The sequence below is a fragment of the Xenopus laevis genome, chromosome 1S (genome assembly GCF_017654675.1).
Source record: "Xenopus laevis strain J_2021 chromosome 1S, Xenopus_laevis_v10.1, whole genome shotgun sequence".
Lineage (NCBI taxonomy): Eukaryota > Metazoa > Chordata > Amphibia > Anura > Pipidae > Xenopus > Xenopus laevis.
The window spans coordinates 33,482,953-33,506,208 of NC_054372.1; the positions used below are offsets into that span (position 1 = coordinate 33,482,953).

Below are 23,256 nucleotides of genomic sequence, written 5' to 3' on the forward strand. Positions count from 1 at the left end.
TACTGAGCTTAGGGACCCACTCGCAATATACAGTACATATAGAATAGAAATGTCACAAAATAAGGCTGATTAGTAAATTATTATTAGTAAATGGCAGCTCAGAAATAAGCACAATTAAAATCAGAATACACTAACCAGCCCTGTAGCAGCAGCTTGCACGACCAGCAAATCTCATTTTCTGCATGATTTTTTTCTACAACCCATAATCTTAGCTTCTCAACAGCTGCTTAAAGCCCATTGAGCATGTGCATGTCACAGACACTCCTAACAATATCCAAGATGGGAAACTCCTATGACAATTTTGAAGTCCCGGATCATTATTATTATAGAGACGCTGAACTATTAGGCTGGTTCAATAAGTTTAATATATACTGTACAATATGGCATTTCTAGCCATATTAATGTTTAGGGTTTAGTACTCCTTTAACCCCCAACCACCAGGTTTCTCCCTTCTTCCTGCTAAGGGAAACTGAATTTGATGTGTCACTTTCTGAACTTCAGTTTTAAACTTTTGCAGTCCAACTATAGATGTGGGGCTGTAAGTTAGACCTAACTGATGTATATAAACCAAAAACAGCTAGCAATTGCTATACAACTTTATATATCTCTTGTTATTTCAACATGGGGCCATAACTCTGGGTCATCCCGGAGTCTCTCATTTGAGTACACTGATTCTAGCCTGGGACTGGCAATTACACATAAAGAGCAAATGAGTTGTGTTGGCGTGAGATTACCTCTAATGATACAGTTTGGGGTTGAGGAGCACACGAAATGTCTCAGCATTCTAAAAAAAAGGTTGTAATAGAAGGATCACCATAATTTTTCTTTGATCCACTAGTACAGGTAAAGTACAGCAGCGTAAGAGCTATTTAATGCCATTAATGGACCTATTGCTGAACTAATTACAGGGCATTCCAATGCAAACAAGTCATATTCAGCCTGGTAAGCCCAAAGCTACCTGAGGAGAAGGGAATTATGTTTATGCTAGTTATTGTACTGTTAGAGTGAGAGAAGCTGTCAGAGCCAAAGATAAATTGGCTTAATATTGTGCCCGCATAACACTGCCACTTCATTTTACAGACTGAGGCTTTTTACTGTGATTTTCCTCATGGGGCCCACCATACTAAACCAATAAACTGTGTAATAACAGCAGAGCCTTGGCAGCATGTCGGGATTGACCTTATAACTGGAATTATCAGCCAATATTCTGTTTAATTAATAATTCATCATTCATTTCAAGTTCAGCAAGTGACTACAGAAAGAGAAGGAAGTCTGAGCCCAGTGTGAGCCACCAGAGATCCCACAGCGACCAGAATGCAAACAGAAATACCCTAAGCCGCATAGATATTCAGAGCAAAAACACTACCCCAAGAAATCCCTACATCAACTCTTCTCCTTCTTCTCCCTCAAGGGCAAAAGGTAAGAAATGTATGTCCATGAAACGCTGCTTATTCCAGGCACCACTATCCTCTTAGTTGAACAAGGTAGTTGCTGTATCTCGATGTAACAGTGCCATCTACTGGTAAATCTGTCTACAATATCTGGGAAAGAGCCTGTAGCCGCCTTAAATGCTTATAGAAATCTGATTAGTAATTCAGTGTGTTACGTTGCATTCTATATTAAGAACCTCTAAAAAAAACTTGAAGCATACAGTATTTGCTAATTTAATATATAAAAGGAAATAATTCTATAGTTATAAGCCCTTCTTTTAATGTAGCCTTTTGTACAGGAGGCCCTTCTGTTAATTCTATATTGTAGAAATGATAGAAGCAATAAATAACCAGTCATTTCACTGAATCAATGGCAACATTACTCAGTGGGTTCATTGGAAATAGCTTCTTGACAAAGAGAAAAACACCAATGACTTCTGCTGAGCAGGAGGAAACAGAAGCTTCCTGAGTGTTGCTCTTCACAGGATATGTTTATATGTTTTATATATAATAATTCCCATTAAAAACAAAAATATACACTATCATTCTGTCTTTATTTCCCTATAATTACAGCTACAGTTGTATGTTCTGTTGATATTCCTTTGCAGTTCAGTCCTTTGTTTAAAATAGGGGAAGGGTATCATAATGTGATCATAATGTCCTGGAAATGGCCCAGTGCTAGACCTGCATCTTGGGAATTAATCCAAGTAACTGGTCAGTGAAGTGGCTATTACAATGGCTGTATGTGTTTGAACAAACATATATATTCTTTAATAGGTAGTACTTGTTTATTGATGCCTGCTCACATAATATCAGAATATTCAAACCTGTTTTTTTTAGCTCATGTCATGAGGCTCAATGACTTTGCTTCTTCACTCTACACTACATGACTAAACAGCTACGTGCTGTTCCAGCTTTATTTATTCTTTACCATAAACAATTTGCAATACCAGTGGTGCATATCTATGAAGAATAAAGACTAATTCTTTGATAAAGTAGCACTAATTACTTGTTAAGGAAGATTGTAGCTGTAGCTTAGTAACTGGCAGGGCCACATGACAGCAGAAATGCTTGTGAGCACTTTATTTAGTTGCCTGTTATTATCGCAAAAAACATTTAGACCAGGCTGAGTTGAATAGTTATTGCTTGTGATGGCGAGGCCACACCAAGCTTGTTCCACAGCAGGGGGTTATAACCTGTTGTGCACACCCATGATTGTAAACTCATTAAACCTGCCATATGTCAGTAAGCATATGGGATAACAACAATAAAATAACCACTGCTGCTCCCATATGTAACAGATGCACTTGTAAACACTTAATGCTAAAAATGCTAAAAATGCAATTTGTAATAAAGCACAAAGCAAGTATATGCTGCTTTCTTTAAAGGAGAACTAAAGCTTAGCTAGAGAAGTAGGCTAGAAATGTTATACATTATATGTTGGGCTTCAATATCAGCCCAAGGCACCCAAAGCCCTTTAGCAGTAAAGATCTGTGTCTCTTTTATTATTTAGTTCTCCTTTAAGTGATATTGCTGTTAAGTGTAAGAGATTTCCTGAAGCTGTTTTGCTTTATTATATGACCGTTGGAGAGGCTATGATGACTTTCAGTGAGCAGTATACACACCTTCAATGAAAAGGAGAACCAGGGTAGATTTTGTGCTGTAATTCCATACACGATGCAGATGTTAGCATATGTGTTTAACTACACTAGTAACATTGCTATAGCTCAGCATGTATCTACTTTCTTTAAGTTACATTACTAGCATTACTTGTTGCTTTCTCTAAATGACATTATGACTAACTTATGACTTTACTCTGGGGATCTCACAAATGTGTCCTTTCAAACAGGGGTGGCCAACTTGCAGCCCCCCAGGCATGAAGTCATGCTGGTAAATTGCAAGTTGGACACCACTTAATTTATTAGGAACTACACATTCTAACATTTTTAGTAACAGGCTTCTGGAAATGTTATGCGTCTTCTGCAATGCTTTGTCTTTGCTGTTTTATTCTATGACTAATCCTCTTTCTGTCTTCCTGAGAATGTTAATCTCTGAAACTGTCTTTCTCTTGTCATGCTGCTTTACGGATTATGAAGGTGGGGATGTTAGCAGAATGTATCCACCCCTGTTTGCGTACTCAGTTCCCAAACAAAATGGCTCCAATGGGTTAGATTACTGTGGCAGCTACAGTCAACATTTAGCGGTGCCCAATGATACAGCACGGCCTATAAACTTTAAGAATGGCTGGCAGATGACCCGTCAGAATGCTGAAGTTTGGAGTAGCACCGAGGAGACAGCATCGCCGAAAATAAAGTCAAGGAGCTGCGATGATTTGTTGGCAGAGGACCACATCAATTTTTGTAACACCCAGACCAAATCGGAGAGCATGGGGTCCCTACTGTGTGATGAGAAATCTCCACAAAATATTCCTTTGGCCTGGGGTAATTCCTGTGCTTCGAAACAACCCAGAGTTCGTCACAGATCGGCTCATGACACCCCTGGTTTCCTAAAACTGTATAAAAAAATGCATCGTATAAATCGCAAAGATCTATTAAATTCTGAAGTGATCTGTTCTGTGAAATCTCGGATATTACAGTATGAACAGGAACAACAGAAGGGCTTATATTCAGGGTGGAGGGCCGACTCAGAAGAAGTGCCAAGAGATATGGTTCCAGCTAGGATATCAGCGTTCGAACAGCTGATTAAAAAATCCAAATCTATGCCAAATTTAGGGGATGAAATGTTTTCGGCAGTCAGCTTAGATATTTCTACAAATAGTTCTTATCCAAAGCGACGATTCTCTATCGAATCTCTGCTGGATGAAGAAAGCCAAGAAATGCATGTTTCTCAGGTACAGCACAATGGCAAAACCAAAAGCCTTGTGCCAGTACATATCGATGTAACAAGTGATCAGATAGCAAGGTCAAATATGGACTTTTCTGACAGTGACCCAGATGCTGTTGTTTCAGACCTGAGTGACTTTATCCAGATGGAGGGCTCCTCCTTTTGCAGTGAAAGTGATTTTGACCACTATTCGTTCACATCTTCCGAAAGCTTTTACGGGTCTGGACATCATCACCACCACCACCATCACCACCACCACCATCATCGGCACCTCATTAATTCTTACAAAGGAAGATGCCCAGCATCATGCACACGCTTCACCACCATGCTAAAACATGAAAGGGCTAAACAGGAGAAGATCGAGTCTCCAAGAAAACATGAATTAGATTCAGGTCTTTCCAAAATTGCATTCCTTGTCAGCCCAGTGCCTTTTCGTAGGAAAAAGAGCGCAACTCCAAAAAGGCAAGCCGAGAAAACAATATGTAAAGCTTCTGTCTTTGAAGCGTTGGATTCAGCTCTCCAGGATATCTGTGACCAAATAAAAGCAGAGAAGAGACGAGGAAGCTTGCCTGATAACAGCATCCTGCACAGACTAATTAGTGAGCTTCTTCCCGATGTTCCTGAAAGGAACTCATCCCTAAAAGCTTTTCCTCTTTCCACTCCGCTGCCTCAAGATGGTGCTATTCATTACCCAGTGTTCCGAAATGATTGTGAATCCCCTCCTGACGGTATTGCCTATCCCGACATGGACACTACTAACAACAATGCCCAAGAAAATTCTTTTTGTTTTCAAGGTGCTGTAATCTGTTTATATACTGTGTGCATGGGATTTCCACCTTGACTCATTTCATTAAAAAAATCACCTTCTGTTTTTTACCATGTTAAAAGCAGGACAGTGGGTAGAGATTTATTTGCAAGAAAACATTAGCAGCTATTCCTATCTATATTTTATAAACATGCAGTACATCCAATGATTTACAGTATACATAAAAGCAAATTGTAAGTTATACAGCATAATTGGGTGTATACCCCTGTTTGTTTTGTTAAATCCTACAATGCCCAAAGCATCTGACCTCTCTGGTCTTTCCTAAGCAGAGCAAAGAGTTTCCTCTACTTCTTCTTCTGAAATTTACACCTGACTGTAGTCTGGTTGACAGAACTGACCAGCCTGTGGTACTGTTGTTCCAATGCCATTAGTAGCTAATGTCTTGAAATTGAGAAAAAAAAGTAATTTAAATAGCTTTGTAAGCACTTTTACATTTGTGAGGATCATCTGCCTCTTCCTTGTTCTTCATTTGCACGATTTCTGCAGTAGGTTCAAGCCTAGATGACCTCCATCAACTCCATCATCCATAATGAATAAGTATTGTGCTTTTGTGTAAGAAATCATGAAATTAGCTTTACCAAGCTGGAATGGTATCCACCATGATACCTAATAAGTAAATATTTACAGGTTAGATGGCATTTGATATCATTAAATAGGTATTCAGTAATAATGATACAGTAGGTTTTTCTATTTGTTTAATTAGGCTTAATATTATTCTGTCAACTACTAATTCTGTTTATTTATATTTACACTTCTATATATGAATAGAAGCTTTTGTTTTATTTGGCTTAAATTATACGTCATAGATTTCAGCAGAACTGCTCCCACTAATGCTGAAACAGAGGTGGTATATTTATGGAAAATTACAAAACTGTCCGAAATGCAGTGACCTGTGCAAACATTAATCTCCATTTCCATGGAACAACCAACACACTCAGGATGGCCATACATGGACATAGGCTTTTAGTAGGAGTGTTGGTCCAGGGTCCAAAAGATTGAATTAGCCCGATTCTTCCCAGCACATGGGTTGCCATATCAGTAACAGATTTACTTATTTGGTGACCTCCTCAAACCAGCAGATCTATGAGTGTATGCCCAGATTTAGTTGCTGGCAGATACCGCTTAGTCTAAGAAATTGTCATTTGCATTACACGCAGTGTGCATGGTTAAGTAGCTAAAAATGTTAGGCTAAAAGTGCATACTTAATAAACCATGTATAGCTCAAACTTTATAAGAAAAATATATTCTGTTTGCGAACTGCAGTTAATAAGTATCCACTACAATTTGGGCGTATGTTATATCAATGTCAGTTTCCTTTAAAGGGATCCTGTCATTGGAAAACATGTTTTTTTTCAAAACGCAACAGTTAATAGTGCTACTCCAGCAGAATTCTGCACTGAAATCCATTTCTCAAAAGAGCAAACAGATTTTTTTATATTCAATTTTTAAATCTGACATGGGGCTAGACATTTTGTCAATTTCCCAGCTGCCCCCAGTCATGTGACTTGTGCCTGCACTTTAGGAGAGAAATGCTTTCTGGCAGGCTGCTGTTTTTCCTTCTCAATGTAACTGAATTTGTCTCAGTGGGACATGGGTTTTTACTATTGAGTGCTGTTCTTAGATCTACCAGGGAGCTGTTATCTTGTGTTAGGGAGCTGCTATCTGGTTACCTTCCCATTGTTCTTTTGTTTGGCTGCTGGGGGGAAAAAGGGAGGGGGTGATATCACTCTAACTTGCAGTACAGCAGTAAAGAGTGATTGAAGTTTATCACAGCACAAGTCACATGACTTGGGGCAGCTGGGAAATTGACAATATGTCTAGCCCCATGTCAGATTTCAAAATTGAATATAAAAAAATCTGTTTGCTCTTTTGAGAAATGGATTTCAGTGCAGAATTCTGCTGGAGCAGCACTATTAACAGAATCATTTTGAAAAAAACATTTTTTCCCATGATAGTATCCCTTTAAGTCTGTCTTTCCACCCCCCTTCTATTAATGGTGTCTGTAAGCTGATAAAACAGCAATGTCTCCTATTCCTCCATGTAATGTACTGCTACAGTGCAGATAACAGATCCGTTTGTTTCATTAGCTTTCCACCACTGTGCTCATGTCAAGCCTGTTTTTTTTTACCATTTCATGCATGTCTTCGAGCCATTGCACTTTATACAAGTGCCTCTTTTGTATAATTCCACTTTGCAATTTATACTATAAATAGTGCAGAGCTATAGCCTTCTTGTTTATATTACATCTCCAGGATACTTTATGAGCCGGTGCCGTTTAGCTGCTGTTGCCTTGCTCCCAGTAAAGGCAGCAATGAATTCACGTCTGAGGAATGCTGTGAATGCCAGTGCAGCAGTAAGATGACCAGCAGTGCTATTTTGTGACAGAAGCTTTTGTAGTGATGCCATTCTTTGAAAATAATTTAGGGCCCATTTTTTAGAAAGTTTTTTTTTTTCATTAAGAAAATTAAATGTATCTCCACCAAATTCGATCTCATCTATTAGGGTTCACTCATTTCGACTATATTTATGTTTCATTTTTCAGCTGCTCCAGAGTCTCCCCACAACTATTCCTCTGCTTTCACCAATGTTACCCAAAGCGCCACAAGAAAGGGAGCCCAAGAGAGAGAGGTATGTGAGCCACAATGTGGAAAATACAGTTGTCTGTTTAAAAGAATCTACTAAGCAGGGGTGAGTTGATGATAACTATGATCTGGGCAGTGCCCCATCCCCTACACTACACATCTCATGCCCCATACTTGCCTTGAGCTCAGCTCCAGTAGTAAATATTGCTGCCAACTTTTTGTACCGACAATACCGGCCTTTATGTTTGGGGGCAGACGTGATGACATTAAAAGCGGAGTGATGACCCAACAGGACTTGGAGATGGGTGGGTTGGGTGGTGGTATGGGTAGATAGAGCTGGAAATGGGCATGGCAGAGGCAGGCCTCTGCTCAAAAGGTAGTGATTGGCCTTGGAGAGGGGCAGTGAAGGGATAGATAGGGATGCCGCCCTTACTAATTTACCAGAAAAAATATTGAACTGGCCCTCGGTGGTGATTTTCCGGCTGAGTCAGAGGGGCAAACCTAGGAGTAAACCACAAAATAAGAATAAAATCCATTTCACCAGTTTTATATAAGGCACTTACATAAATATTTTAGTTATAGGCTTAGGATATCACCTAGAGCTGGAACCTAGGGTTATTTTCATTATTTGGAGCACAGTGCATGCATGTTTTGACATAATACCCAAGTAAATTATTGTTCCATTAACATGGACCAATGCTGATTTAAGATGGCCATACATAAGAACATCCCATTGTCTGGCATGGTGCCCAAACAAGTGGATTTATGCCAAACAAAAAGCCAAAAAAGCCATGTGTCTATCAACGCGAGAAATTTGACGGATACTTGAGTACTCGAGTGACTACTTGAGTTTCAGTAATTGTAATTGTAAATAAATCCACATAATACTAATTGCAGTACATGTCTTTTGTTTTCTATGGCAAGCCTGCTCGAGCTGTGTATGACTTCAAAGCACAGACTCCAAAGTAAGTTTCTATTGTGGTTGGGGTAGAGGAATTTATGCTATCATTTTGCTCTTAGCATGGGTATTTCTGGAGGTCAGAGTTGGCTTGTGTGACAGTACCTTTAGATAATAACCAGTGGCATAACTAGATGTTACTGGGCCCCACAGCAAATTATTTTTTCAAGCCTGCAAAATGTCTAGAGGTTTACCTGTTTTGCCAATATTTACTGAAACTGTATATGAATTAGGGCCTCATGGGGCCCCTATACCTCCTGGGCCCCCCTGCAGCCGCAGGATCTGCTCCACCCCTGAGATAATAACATTTATGCTCTATGTATTATGTGTTCTGGGGAAAGGTATCTTGGGCTCATACTCTCAGATTCTGTTCTATTTCCAAACATTTAGATTTGCTTATGATAAATAAACTCCCCCATTTGAATTTTTTTTTTTAATTGAGCTTTTACAGCAGCTAAGATGTTTGTTCCTTGTTTTCCTTTTGCAGAGAACTGTCTTTCAGTAAAGGCAATACAGTCTACATCCTCAGGAGAATAGACAAGAACTGGTATGAAGGGGAACACCATGGGAGAATAGGGATATTTCCGGTTTCCTATGTTGAGGTTTGTAGCCCTTTCTTCCCATATCTTTAATAACTAACACACATTCACATGTAATGATATATATGTCTTAATCATTCTGTTGTAGAAAATTACCCCGACAGAAAAATCACAGCCAAGACGCCCCCCTCCTCCAGCACAGGCACGAGAGATCGGAGAGGCAGTGGCCAAATACAATTTTACTGCTGACACAAACGTGGAACTTTCACTCAAGAAGGTAATTTTATCCACTGTTCTCATTGTTTTTCTAAAATAAACGACAGTTGCATTGCTGCTAATAAGAGAAATGGGGGTAGTATATTAACCGGTCGGTCACCAGCCGTTGGCACCTCTAGAGCCAAACCATGGAAATTTACCATTAGTTATTAGAATTTAGTGTGTTTCCCATTGGGCCCCTTTCTTTCTTAGCACTGCTTCATGCAATATTGGTTCAGAACAGCTGCAACCTGTGAATGTTTATTGTTTTTCCAGGGTGATAGAGTTTTGCTTCTTAAGCAAGTTGACCAAAACTGGTATGAAGGTAAAATTCTGGGAACTAACAGACAGGGGATCTTCCCTGTGGCCTATGTGGAGATCATAAAAAAGGGTTCGTCCAAAAGTGCTGGGCATTCACCCCATTGTCCAGTACCTCAGAGCACTTCAAGCAACAGGATACACAATTCAAGTCCAGCCACAGTAAGGAATCTTGTATTATTGGCTAATTATTATTATTGATTAAGTGTGCAAACATGTAAACTTACAATGAGATTCTTCTCAGATAGACATTTCTTAAGGTATAAACAGGTCTTTTTTCTGAGCTACCATGCACCATCTTGGCTGCTGCCATTGCACCCATTATTAGCGACCATTGGAACACTGGATAAGTGGCTGATTTTCTCTAGCGTTTAATGAGATAATATGCATTTTGTATTTGATACAGCTGCTACACTGATCAAAAAGGTACAACAAAGGGGTTTCAAGGGATCATGAACTTGCGCCTTTCTAGATGCCGCCTGTTGGTGTGGGGACTCATTGGGCGGCAGCATTGTGGGAACTATTCTTGTACATACAAGTGAGAAAATACAAAAAATACAAGACTACTGTCTATTAACTAATACTCATAGAATGGGTATGGGATTTATTATCTGGAATGCTTGCAATCTGAAGTTTTTCATGTAAAGGGTCTTTTCTGTTTTCCATAACTTAACTACATGAAGGGGGGGATCTCCCATAGTTTTAGATAGGGAGCCGGTATCCTGCCGGTCCAGTCTGACTCTGGTTTTTTTAATACCCAAATGAACCTGAGAAAGGTAAGGGGCTTTATTTACTATGATAGGTGCAACTGCTAGATCGGTGGAACATGTGAAAGCAGCAAGCATTAAATCAACATACACTGCAAGTTTTTCTGTGCCTAGTATGAATGTGCCTGCTGAGCTGATTAGCATGAATAAGGCACAGCACAAAGGCAAAAGGGAGACCTGTTATTGCTGCTATTGACAAGGTTTAAAGTGAAGTGTCCCTTTGCTCATTGTGTCCAGTTGGCTTTAGAGATTAGTGTGCAATGTGGAATATATTGCTATCTCTGCTGGTGTTGTGGCCATTTTTTGATGGGCAGGACTGAGATTTATGAACCAGTGCAATGTTTTGCATCAGCATGTGGTAGCACAATTAAACTACATTTTTGTCACTTTTTCCTGAGGCCCAAAATGTTATTTTTCATGCATATAATTTACAATATTTCAATGTTAAAGTTGTAAAGCTGGCCATAGACGTAAAGATAAAGTCGTACCAATAGAAGGTTCATACAATTTTCAGATTGTGTGTGGATCATACCGACATTTTTCGTACCATGGTCATTTAGTCGATGGGACAGGTTAGAAGATTTCTGTCAGCTAATGATTATTTCCCTGCATGTATTGCAGAGATATCAATGGGTCACTAGAATTTGAACATACTGTACCTTTCATACGAATGCTGTCACGGGTAGAACATCGTCTGTTTTTTTTTTTTCTTCTACTACTTTATTTAATCTGAATGGTCAGTGGCAGGTTGGAAGATTGCAACGTCCAATCGTTCGTTGGATACAAGGCTAAAATCTGCACTTCTATGGCCAGTTTAAGATATTTGCAATTACTGTTGTATTGTACCTGGTACTTAGTAAGAAATTATCCAAAGTCTCTGGGGTCCCCCTTGTTTTCCGACTCACAAACTCGTTCTCCTCTGAGTCAAAGTAAACGGCAAGATATTTTGAAAGATGGGAGTCAGCGTTAAAAAAGCTCAGGGACAATTGGGGAGAGTGGAGGAACGTATTTCCCTATATGCGGACGACGTGCTGCTATATTTGAATGATCCTGGGCCCTCCCTACAGGCTGTACTAGCAATAACAAAAGAATTTGGAAGATACTCAGGATTACAAATAAATTGGGAGAAATCGAATGTTTTCCCAGTAGATGAATGTTTGGTGCCTGGTGATTATCCCCCAACACCACTGAAGTGGGTAAATGAATTCAAGTACCTGGGTATTAAAATCACAAAGGATAGCTCCAAGTATGAGGAACTAAACCTCACGTAGAGACGCGCTGTTTTCGCATACTTCTTTAGGGCTGAAGGTGTCAATAGACATACTGACGTGCCAGTACAGTAAACTAAAGAAGTATGGCGTCACTCTATTCCAGTACGTGTCTATTGCTAACACCGTCAGCACAAAGTGGCAGATCATTTCACTAATGTGCCCAAATATTACTGCTACGATTACTCAATTCCTGTAATTTAATGTTAATGGTTCAAAGAATGTCAGGCTGAATGGTCGGCCCACACACATTTTCACCTCACCAAATCTGGCCCTCGTTGCAAAAAGTTTGGGCACCCCTGTCTTAGACTAAGCCGAATGGGAGATATGGAGAGGGCACACTGCCCCAAATGTCAACTGAGGGAGGCGGGATACTTACATATGATGTGGGATTGTCCGAAAATCCATAAGTATTGGGACAAAATAATGACATATGTACAAGAGAAAACTACTTTCCCCAAAATAATGTCGCCACAGGTGTGCCTCCTAGGTATAATCGATGAGACTATTCCCTTAAATGCAAAAAGGGACTTATGGAGATCCTTGTTATTCTATGCTAGGAAAGCAATACTTATGAAATGGCTGACACCAAACACCCCATCCCGCCAGTTTTGGCTAGACATAATTAATAAACAACTCCCACTAATACAGATGACCTACCTTGCTAGGGGCTGCCCAGGAAAATATGAGAAAATATGGGACGAGTGGACAGAGGCTACTTCCTGAGACCCATTACAGAAAGTTTGTGTACCCCTGACATTGAGGTTCTTCCTGATAGTTAAGTTACCCAGATGCATTACCAAACAGGGTAAATGAACATAAAGTGTACCGGCTGTGAAGTTTATGTGACAGATATAATGTAATAAATGGTAATTGTCTTTTGAAGATGTACCTGACAACCCCCCCTCCCCCCTCTTTCTTCTGTACCCCCCCTATTTTTCTTTTGGTTTGGAAATCAATAAAACAAAAACTGTTAAAAAAAAAAAAAAGCTCAGGGAGACAAGTACACAACACCAAAATAATATAGTTTAGTACGTTAAATATCTGAATGGCCCACACTGACCCACTGCTTAAAAACACTTGTATCTGCTAATGCGTGTGGAAACCTAAGCCAATTGGGACAATTTCTATAGAGAACTGTATCATGATGACATAAAATAGAATGTTATTTATCATTAGCAACAGCTTTAATCCCATTTCATAGCAACCAGAGCTCCCTGCTTTACCCTGGGCTAGCTGAGAATCCCTTAGTTGGGTTTGTAAGCATCACAGTGGAGAACTTGAGATCTCAGGCCTTTCCTGGAAGTGTTGGCCAACTTTGGTTTGAATTTGACTCAGCAGACCAGGTGCCAATTGCACTTATTGTAAGTAATGCTTCTGCAAGAATATGACCTTTGTATAGATGACAAGACTGACATACTATATTATGTCTTGATTATAGATAATGAAAGGTTTCATTTTTGTCACAACTGATTGGGTTGGTTGTTCAATTGGGACTTTGTTAAGGAAATCTAGAATACACCCCATGGGTTATATTTTTTGCACATATGGATCAATCCCAACCTAAACTATATATAAACATGTATTGAGCTAATACATAAAGTGATACTGATGCTGAAAAACTACTTTTTAAAATATGAATGTACATTAAAAGTTACCTTACCTATAGGTCATGTTGGTTTTGTAAATAATTTTTAGTGACTGTTTTGCCAACCTGACTGTCCCATCTCAGCCTGTCAGTTAAAGTTTCTAATGGTAACAGACTCCTGCTGCACAAATATGGCAGCCCACTCATAGACGAGCACGGGGAGTCAGATGGGTAATGTAAAAAGCTTTGAGCAAAAACTTTATGGCAAAATTATAAGTAGCAAACAAAGCCAATACTATGTAAGATGTACAAATGGTTTAACTTCTGGTGTCAGTATCTATTTAACATGCAGCCAGTCTTTATTATTAATGTCATTATGCTCTACCATACATAAGGACACCCAACCAGCTATGGTCTCTATTTTTTTACACCTAAGAGTGTGAACTAAAGTACACAATTTAACATTTAATACACAGTGGGGGACTTTTGGGGTGGGTTTATGGCCAATACAGGGGAATATGCTCATCACAGTCGCCTCCCACTTATATCCATGCCAGGATAAGCCACCCAAGGGAAAGAGTATTGAATTGTATAGAATTATTCAATCCAAATGCATAGATCTTCCTTTCATACCCAAATTATGGTACACAGCTTCTGTTCCCAACAGACATTGTTAACATTTAGCTTAATTTCAGACACCCCAAGGCTGTGGATATACCAGCTATTTATATGGAATCTCAGGGGGTTGCTATACAATAAATATAATTATATACGCTATATGGTAGAAATTGATACACTGTATAATGAGATTAGCCCAGCAATAAAATATTAGTATTTATACTACACTATATAGTTTTTCACCTGTGAGCCACATTCAAAAGTAAAAAAATTGATGGGCAACCAACATGCAAAAAGTTCCTAGGGGTGCCAAATATGGTCTGTAATTGGCTATTTGGTAGGCCCTATGTGGACTGGCAGCCTAGAGGAGGCTCTGTTTTGCAGTAAATCTGGTTTTTATACAACTTAAACTTGCCTCCAAGCCTGAAATTCGAAAAGAAGCACCTGATGTGAGGCCACTGTGAGCAACATCCAAGGGGTTGGTGAGCAACATGTTGCTCATGAGCCACTGGTTGGAGATGACTGCTCTAGTATGACTACTACCAATAGCTCTCCCCTCTGTCAAAAGTTGTTTGTAATACAAGGACAAGTAGAGTATTTACTGTTGAATGCCTCAGTTTAGCACAACAGGCTGAAGTTATTACTATTTTTCCTTGAAGTAGTCCATCCCTTATCCCATTATCCCATTATCCCATTATTATATTATTATTCCATAACACTTTTTGCTAAATTATTGTAAGACCCCCGTTGTTATAAATGAATATAAAGTTCTGTGTAACCTGCTGGTGCTATATAAATTATAATAATAATGGTTAAGATAATGGCCTATATGTGCAACTGTCCCAGGGTGTTTTTGCTAAATTATTGTAAGACCCCCGTTGTTATAAATGAATATAAAGTTCTGTGTAACCTGCTGGTGCTATATAAATTATAATAATAATGGTTAAGATAATGGCCTATATGTGCAACTGTCCCAGGGTGTTTGTATCAGAGGTCTAAACAGTGGATTTTTCCTATGAATCAACACCAGTGTGATGTTTGAGTAAAGAGCTGGCTGATGTATAGCAGGTGCTATAGGAGTCCATTAATGAGCCCCAGTGAAGGAAAGAAGTGAAGTCACTGGGACCAGAGCAGCAGTTTATTCCAGCAGCCTATGAACATGAGCAGGGAACCTATGAGTGTGCTGGACAGCAGGGGATGCTCATTATGATGTCAGGCAAAATGTTAGGCCTTTTAAAAATGTTAAAACTGCAGTTAAGGAGCACTGTTACGTCCAAGAAAAAAATGAAAGCTTATGTCAGACCCCCACTAACTTAGTTAATAGGAAGCCATGGTTCGTGTATAAACAAATAGTGGTATCTGGTATCGCAGTCACCTGCCACGGCTAGAAAAAGATTTCTGTAAGTCTTTATGGACACTTGAATCACTAGGATGTCACTTTGCTAGAAATAGACACTCTCTGCACGTAATCTGTCATCAGTGCACAACTATGTTTGGGGGTAAATTGTGAGCAGTTATTTTTATATAGTTAACCTCACGTCAAGCTTAAAACCTTCCTGCTTTTGTGACCTACCAGCAGGGGATGATGGGAGTGGTAGTTTTTAACATCCAAAGGGCTCCAACATTTTGGTCATATTAATACAAAGTATTAAGCATTTATATCTGACAACAGTTGCTTGCTCTATACCGTAACTAGGAATGTGGCAACTTATTATCTTATTTAAAGGTTTTATTACTAGGGTAAATTATATAGGGGATGTAGAGTAATTCAGTTAACAAGTGGTGAATAATGAGCTTATTCAATAGCATAGAGTGAAAATGACTTGGTTATAAAGACGTACAGTAACTGAAACTTCTGCATTGAGCCCTCTATATGTGCTACTGTATGTAAAAAATAATGGTATCCCCAAAAGAGGCACGTATTTTTTATTTGCCGTTTTTCATACATAGTGCTTATGGTTATGGAGATGTTATTGGCAGCCCATCTTATAACTTGAATTTCTTTACTACACTTGGGCTATGGCAATTTGCTCCATAATTGCAGCTTCTTCACCATTTCCCATGACTCAAGGTAGAAGCATCTTTAGATACAATAAGGGTTCAGCCCTATACTTTCTAATATATAATAATAATAATATTAGTACTCTTTACTGAATTTGGAAGCTGAATCAGGGTTAATCTAACCACCAGGTGTCATAGAATAGGCCGTGTCACTCTCAGCACAGATGAGTAAATGCCAGTTTGTAGTAATTTAGCGTGTAATAATTTAGATGCAGAGTGATTAAAATAAACCTATTGTTTCTATTAGTTTTTATTATGTAATGTGATACTAGGTATAAAAACCTAAGGACTTTTAGCTGTATTTATAGGTACCAAAGTACAATTACCAAATCAAATAATAGGCCAATAGCCTAGATCATTGATCCCCAACCTTTTTTCACCAGAAGCCACATTCAGTTGTTAAAAGATTTGGGGAACAACACAAGATAAATGTTCCATGGCAGTACCAATTATGGGCTGTTATTGCCCATTTGGTAGCCTCTATGTGTACCAGCAGTCTAAAGGAGGCTCTGTTTGGCAGTACATCTGGTTTTATGCAACCAAAACTTGCCTCCAAGCCAGGAATTAAACAGTAAGCACCTGCTTTAACTTCACTGGTAGCAACATCCAAGGGGTTGTTGAGCAAAGTGTCACTGGCCTGGATAATGTTTTGACAACCAGTACCACCCGCAGTAAAGTTATATCCCTATTTTGCATACCTGATTCCATTATTATTTCGGCATTTGTACCTGTAAAATGAAATGCTTTTGTTTTCTCTGACATTCAGTATAGATATATATATTTTTTCTGCTATGTTCCTTAAACTTTTTTCCTTATCTCTAAAGTCATCTGCAACTAAGAGTCTCCGTACTCCACCTCATACTCTAAGGCCTGACTCAGCTTCCTGTACAGCCACTAGTAAGGGGAAATTACATGCTGTCACCAGTGAATGGTTAAATTTGACTGTTGGCTTTTCACCATCAACTACACCTGCCCCAACCCTACCGCCTTTCCCTGACCAATTTCTTTCCAGTGCAGAGAAGCCCAGCTCTTTGCCATTAACTTTAATCCAGTCCGAACCATTTTGTTCCAATAATTTTTCTTCCAGCGTTAAAGAAGGACATTTTGTTCCATTAACATCGCCAAAGACCATTTCAAGTTGTCACCTCCCTGTACCTCCACTCTTTCCTGACGCAGTAGTTTCCAGTCCCATAGTTCAACAGATTGAAATCCCTGTAAAGCCTTTAACTAATAGTGATAAATGCCTAAAAGAAGAGACTTTTGTTGCACAGTCAGGTATACAAGGACTACCCTGTGGCAAAGAAGCCACTGCAACCGTTCCAGACACTTCTAATGCATCAGAGCTGGTAGCTGCAGAGCCAATCCACATAGAGTCCACTACAAACCCTCTGTCTCCCAAACACCTACCATTGGTGGATGACCAGGAAGAGGAAATCTGTGTGGAGCTGCTGTCAATCATCGAAGGTCAGATGAAAACTCAAGACTCAGGGTTTTATAGGTGTGTACCTGATGCAGAACAACTTCCAACTCTCCACATTGAGGAAGATGGAACAAGTGAAAACCTAATCGCTCCAGTAAAAATCATAACGCATCCTATTGCAGGTCATGAAGAATGTCCGTCCAGTTCTAATGCAGAGGTATAAAGATAACATTGCTCTATGTGCTTCTTCTGTGTAGTTCCATGTATAAATAAGAGATAAGGAAACCCCTATAATTGCAGGAATAGGTGCTTAGATGTTCAAATGCGCCTTCATTGTAAATCTGTCCTAGCGGCTGTTCCTGTCGTGTCTTGCACTTTATGTATTACACAGCATTTCGTTGTGTTTTGTAGTACATGCATTTATTGCTGAATAATCTGCAAAATTCCTTACAATGGTAAAATGGCATCTTGTTGTACCGTACATCTTGTGGCCCTGTTCTGGAAACTAGATTCAGATCCCTATTGGTATTTGCTATTTGTAATGAATGTCTTTCTTCCTATAACAAAAAAACATGAGGCCTTATTTTACCATATACAGTAAATACATAATTTAATATAAGTGATAGTTACTTATTATTCCTTCATCTTTTCCCTTTCATAACCTATGTAAATGGTAGTGCACCTTCAGTAGCAAGCTGGGTTTGGCTCAACAGTGCAACATATTGCCTAAATACATTGGCAGCCTAGTGGGTACTACATGTGGCAAAAATAACCTCAGTTTCTTCTGGAAAGCAAAGGTTTTCTGCCCCCTTTCCTTTGCAGCTTTCTTCCAGCCATCCATTTCATGCCACCAGCATTCCTCCATCTGAATCTGTATGTTCACATCCTACTGTGTCTCCGTTTTCCTCTTCTTTAACCAAATTCACAACCAGACAGGAGTCACAATCCCCAAGGTCAAAGGTAACACCATCCTGCCTGGAATCTGTGTTAGTTTCCCTAATACAAGCCAAGTCATCCATACTAAAGCATGGGATTCATCACTAAATATAGCCAGTGTGTGTGCCTATTAATAGTTTTCATCACTAACCTATCATTAAGATACATATTGACATTTAGCTTTTGGCATTAATCAATGGTGAACCCAGTTTTAGTACAAGAGAACAATACCCTTTAATAAGTACCTAATGGTTATATTTACATTTTACCTTGAAACGAAAGCTGCTGAGGAGCACCATAGCTTTTTATAAGCCTTTAATAATTCAACAAGAATTTATTCTGAATATTTCGAATTCCATATCTGGTCATATTACACAGGCAGGTGTCTGATTTGACACAAAGGAAAGGGCAGTTTAGGAACAGAGAATTATACCAAAAACCACTGCACATTCCTGTGCTTTATTCAATGATTCTCCAACAAACGGTGTGACATTTTTATAAGAAGTTTCCTGATTCTTCCCCAGGTTTCCTGTAATCCCCATGAATTGGTGTAACCATGTCTTGGCTTAAGAGTGCCTGGTCCAGCTAATGGTGGTAGAACCTGGGTCACACTGGACTTACCAAGATGGCCTTTGCTCTTGGAGGAAGGAAGAAGGTGTTGTAAAACTATACCTTCAAACATTATAAACACTATACCTTTTTTACTGAAACCATGCCACAGGGTTAATCAATGAGGTGGTATTATTGTTGTAATTTACAGTCACAGGCAGAGCAGAGCAAATGTGACACTACTGTGGAGATTCTTGGTAGGTAATTGTTGTCCTCTAATGTCTCAGAGGGAGTCCAGGAGCAATTGTGAGAACACCCCTTTAAGGCCACCACCAGGGGCATAACTACAGAGGAAGCAGACCCTGTGGCTGCAGGGGGCCCAATAGGTATAGGGGCCCCATGAGGCCATAATTCACATATACTGGTAAACTTCTAGACATTTTTGGGCCTGAAAAATAATTTGCTGTGGGGTCCAGTAATTTCTAGCTAAGCAACTGGCCACCACCTAATGGTCCAGATTCCTCCAGCAAAAATGGTTCAAGGAGTAAAACCTGAATCCTTATTTAGTATTGTGGTCCATGTTCTTTCCACCAGTTATGCCTAGAGAGAGCTACCTCCAACTACATGGAGCACAATGCTGCTCTTCCTAACTTGCCTTTCTATTTTACATTTTTTGAACGTATTCCTGACAAAACTAGTCCTGTAATCTGACTAAACCTCGTTCACAGGGAACCTGTTCCCTGACTTTCTTTAGAAGATTTGTTCCTCTCTACTTGTTGATTTCAGGCTCCCTAAGCTGGGGTCAGGAGATGGAGGCCAAAGTGGAAGAACCATCCCTTTGCAATGACTATATTAAAGTGTGCCAGGAAGTGGTCACTATTGCTAAAAGTCAAACCATAGATATGTTAATAATCTAACTTGGATACACAGGCTTTTGACTAGTAATTAGTAACTGCCTTGAAGCTAGGAGATTTCCATCCATAGAGACTGTTAACCCTGTGTATCCCTACGTAGTCTTTTCATTTATACAGTGATTCCATACAGTAGATCCAGAGTCGGACAGGAGGCTCGGAGGCCCACTCGGACTTCTGCCACAGGGCCTCTTTGTGCCCCCTCCTCTGGCCCCCTACCTGTCGCCACCCCCCTAGAGGCCCCCCAGCCACAACCCCCGCCCCCTGGCTCCAGCTCGTACCTGTGCGGCAGTTGCGGCCTCCATAAGGGCTGTGAGTCGCAATCAGGGGACAATTTTGGCCGTAGGAGAGTGCAGGTCTAGGTCAGCAGGGCCCCCCGGGTTTTTACCCGGTACCCCGCTGGGCCCAGTCTGACCCTAAGTAGATCAGATATATAATAGTATTAACATGCAATTAAAATACCCAGAACATACATTTGGTCTTAACTCCTAACTCCTCAACCAGGTGTGCATATAATGAGCAAGATCCCAGCATTATCATGTCCTTTATGTCTTAGGTATCCATCGCCAGAGCTAAACCACCATATTTAAGTATAAGTATAAAATGTTATATTCCTACATCTTCTTTCAGTAAAATTCTTTGGTATTTGGCATCATTTTGGCATCTGGTATTGGATATGTGCTGCTGTAGTTCTACCGCCCTGGATTCGTTGCTATCACTGAAGCTCATTTATAAACATTGGGCAAATTTGCTCCTGGGCAGTAACCCATGGCAACCAATCAGATTATTGCTTTCAGTGTTTAACATGCAGCTGACTGAAAAAAGCTAATCACTGATTGGTTACTATGGGTTACCCAGGTGCCAATTTGCCCAGTGTTTATAAATGAGCTCCACTCCGAGAACCACAAAAGGGTGATTGTGGGTATTTATAGGAATCGGCATGTGGTATGTAAACACTGTGCACACAGTTGCTTCCTTAGTTCCCTTTTTATTTCTTTTTAATTTGTGAGCCTCCCAAAAACTACTGATGGCCTGGTACCTCTAGTAGTTATTTTGGTCCGTGGTGTTTGTGGGAGGTCTCTTCTGTTTATAATGTTCTAGTTCTGGTATCAGAATGTCCTATGAGTCATTCTGCTTCCAAATGTCAGTGTAATTGGCTTGGAACAAACACTGGGGTTTATCAGCATTGGAAGCAAGTTGTATCCCTGCCAATCATCTGCTCCTCTCTGCTCACAGCAATTGCCAACCTGTGATTATATCAAGGGACAGTAAATGCTGCACGGATTGGGTTCATTCTTTAGTTTTACTTTATCAACAGTACATGCTGACCTGGCTCTGCAGCTGCATTAAATTCCAGTTATGTCACAAGGCACAGCCTTTTGCAACATCACAGAACATACAAATATATACATAATTTATCTATCCAATTCTAGATAATGAGTCCTTCCATAGATGTAGGCCTGGAAATCACTATACACAGGTTCTATCAGAACACAGCTCTCTAATGTTCAGTGTCACCTGATAATTCACAGACCAAAGCCAATGAAGAATGGAGGGTTAGGGTCCTGTTGATCCCCAATTGACTTTATTGAACTGAATGCATAAGGAACTCTGCTAATAGGAGTGCAGTGTTTAACATTGACTTCACAATATAAGACATCACAATAGATTTGTTTGATTGCCACCTGAGCAGAATCACTGTATTCCGGAACCTTTTGTTATAAAGCAAGACAATGGCTGGTCCTTTCTGAATCTGAAGCCTGTAGATATCATCTTCCACCATGGCTGGTGGCTTTCCAGTTATAGTTCATAGGCATGGACATTACACTGATATCCCACATTATATTTCAGATAGACGTTAGGCACAATTTATTCAAAGATTAGGTGGGATTTTGTCAGGGGTTTTGGCAGGATCTCAATAAAATATGTCAGAATCCCCCTGTTTTACAGGACGGTGATTGGGGGGCTCTGGTAGGGAGTTACAGGTTTCAAACAATGTTTGTTTTTTTGTTGAATCTATGGTAAAAGTATTGAATTGCATGGGTGCAAACAAAAAATAATATGAATTATTAGATGTTTCATGCATTCTGTCACCGTCATACTTTCTTCACCAAAAGTTATTATGTCTCCAAAAAAACGTTGGTTTACCCTACACATTTCCTTTATATTCTGATACAGATTATTGTCTTTAAATGAAATGACAGCATGAAATGTGTTCCAAATCCAAACATATACAAACCCTGTGCTGTATTTGATTGAAGATCCCTAGTTCTGGAAGCAGAAATGCAGATGATCTGGATCCAAGTGGTTTTGGGGTGGGATTTTTGTGCATGTGTTCATTGCATGACGGGGTCTAAAAATCTCTCTTGTGTTCTGTGCTTGCACATTGGCTTTATTGCTGGTCTTAGGCTTCTTTCTTCCACTTCTGCATGTGAAGCTGATATTGAAGAATGCAGAACATCTGGTTTGAAGTGATAAAAATGAAGACTTTCTTGTGGTTTTTCAGACAATTTTTAAAAGTGACCTAGTAGTTGTTGGTAAGCCTCCTCGTAGTCTGGTGATGTCTAGAAAGACCTGCAATTCACCAGTGAAAAGTCCCAGCATCACACATAGGGTAGAGTACTGTACCTCACACGTTCCGTGTTGCACGAACACTGCCTTTTACTAAGCATGTTTCCCATCACTTGTTAATGTCAAGAACATTGAGAATTCGAATGGTGCATCATTAGTGACGTTCATCCACCATGTCATCTTAATCTGCTGCCTCACAATTTCTCCTGACAGTTTATCTAGGGGGGTTATTTAGTCCTATTTTTTTCTGGTTGGACTTTTAAAGGGGAAACCGCCATTTTTTTTTACATTTTTTTTTTGAGATTTATTAAACCGTGATGATGGAGTTAAAAATCTAAATAAAAAAGTACTCCAACTCAGACCTGCCGAGTTCATGTAAAGGTCAGTGGCAGATGTCCTGTTGATATGCTGATCTGTGCTCAGCTTCGTTCAATAATCCGAAGATTTTGTGGTTTCAGGCATCATATCCAAAAAAGTCAGAGGTTTTAGGAGTCAGATATGAAACGTTCTCTGTTTTCGGCGACAAATATGAAAAATTTGTACGATTCGGATTTTTTCACAATTTTATAGAGTTTTTTTTCCCCCCACAAGAAATTTTTGTAAAAATGTATTGATAAATAGGGAGGAAAAGTCTGTGAGGATTTGGTCAGATTGGTTTTCAAAAATAGTGAGAGAATTTCAGATTTTAATAAATAACCCCCTAGGTGTAGGCATCAAGTTTATACTTACCAAATCCTCTCCTGGTTTATATGAACATCCAGAGGCATCATGAGTAAAGAATAGGCATAGTGTTTGGTAAATTTGAAGGCATGCTT

At 39.6% G+C, this 23,256-nt stretch overlaps 1 protein-coding gene across 6 annotated transcripts in view; it reads left to right on the top strand.

Moving 5' to 3' along the window:
• LOC108706615 (sorbin and SH3 domain-containing protein 2) overlaps positions 1-23,256 on the top strand; it is a 163,783-nt gene that overhangs the window by 131,507 nt on the left and 9,020 nt on the right. For 5 of the 6 annotated variants that reach the window (XM_041579506.1, XM_041579503.1, XM_041579507.1 and 2 more), the window contains 8 exons: positions 1,241-1,419; positions 3,527-5,068; positions 7,643-7,728; positions 8,607-8,647; positions 9,128-9,242; positions 9,328-9,456; positions 9,711-9,914; positions 16,879-17,691. In XM_041579506.1, coding sequence (XP_041435440.1) covers positions 1,241-1,419; positions 3,527-5,068; positions 7,643-7,728; positions 8,607-8,647; positions 9,128-9,242; positions 9,328-9,456; positions 9,711-9,914; positions 16,879-17,691 — 3,109 coding nt within the window. Of the gene's footprint in view, positions 1-1,240; positions 1,420-3,526; positions 5,069-7,642; positions 7,729-8,606; positions 8,648-9,127; positions 9,243-9,327; positions 9,457-9,710; positions 9,915-16,878; positions 17,692-18,296; positions 18,435-22,376; positions 22,485-23,256 lie in introns of all 6 variants that reach the window. The other variant, XM_041579508.1, reaches the window with a different exon arrangement.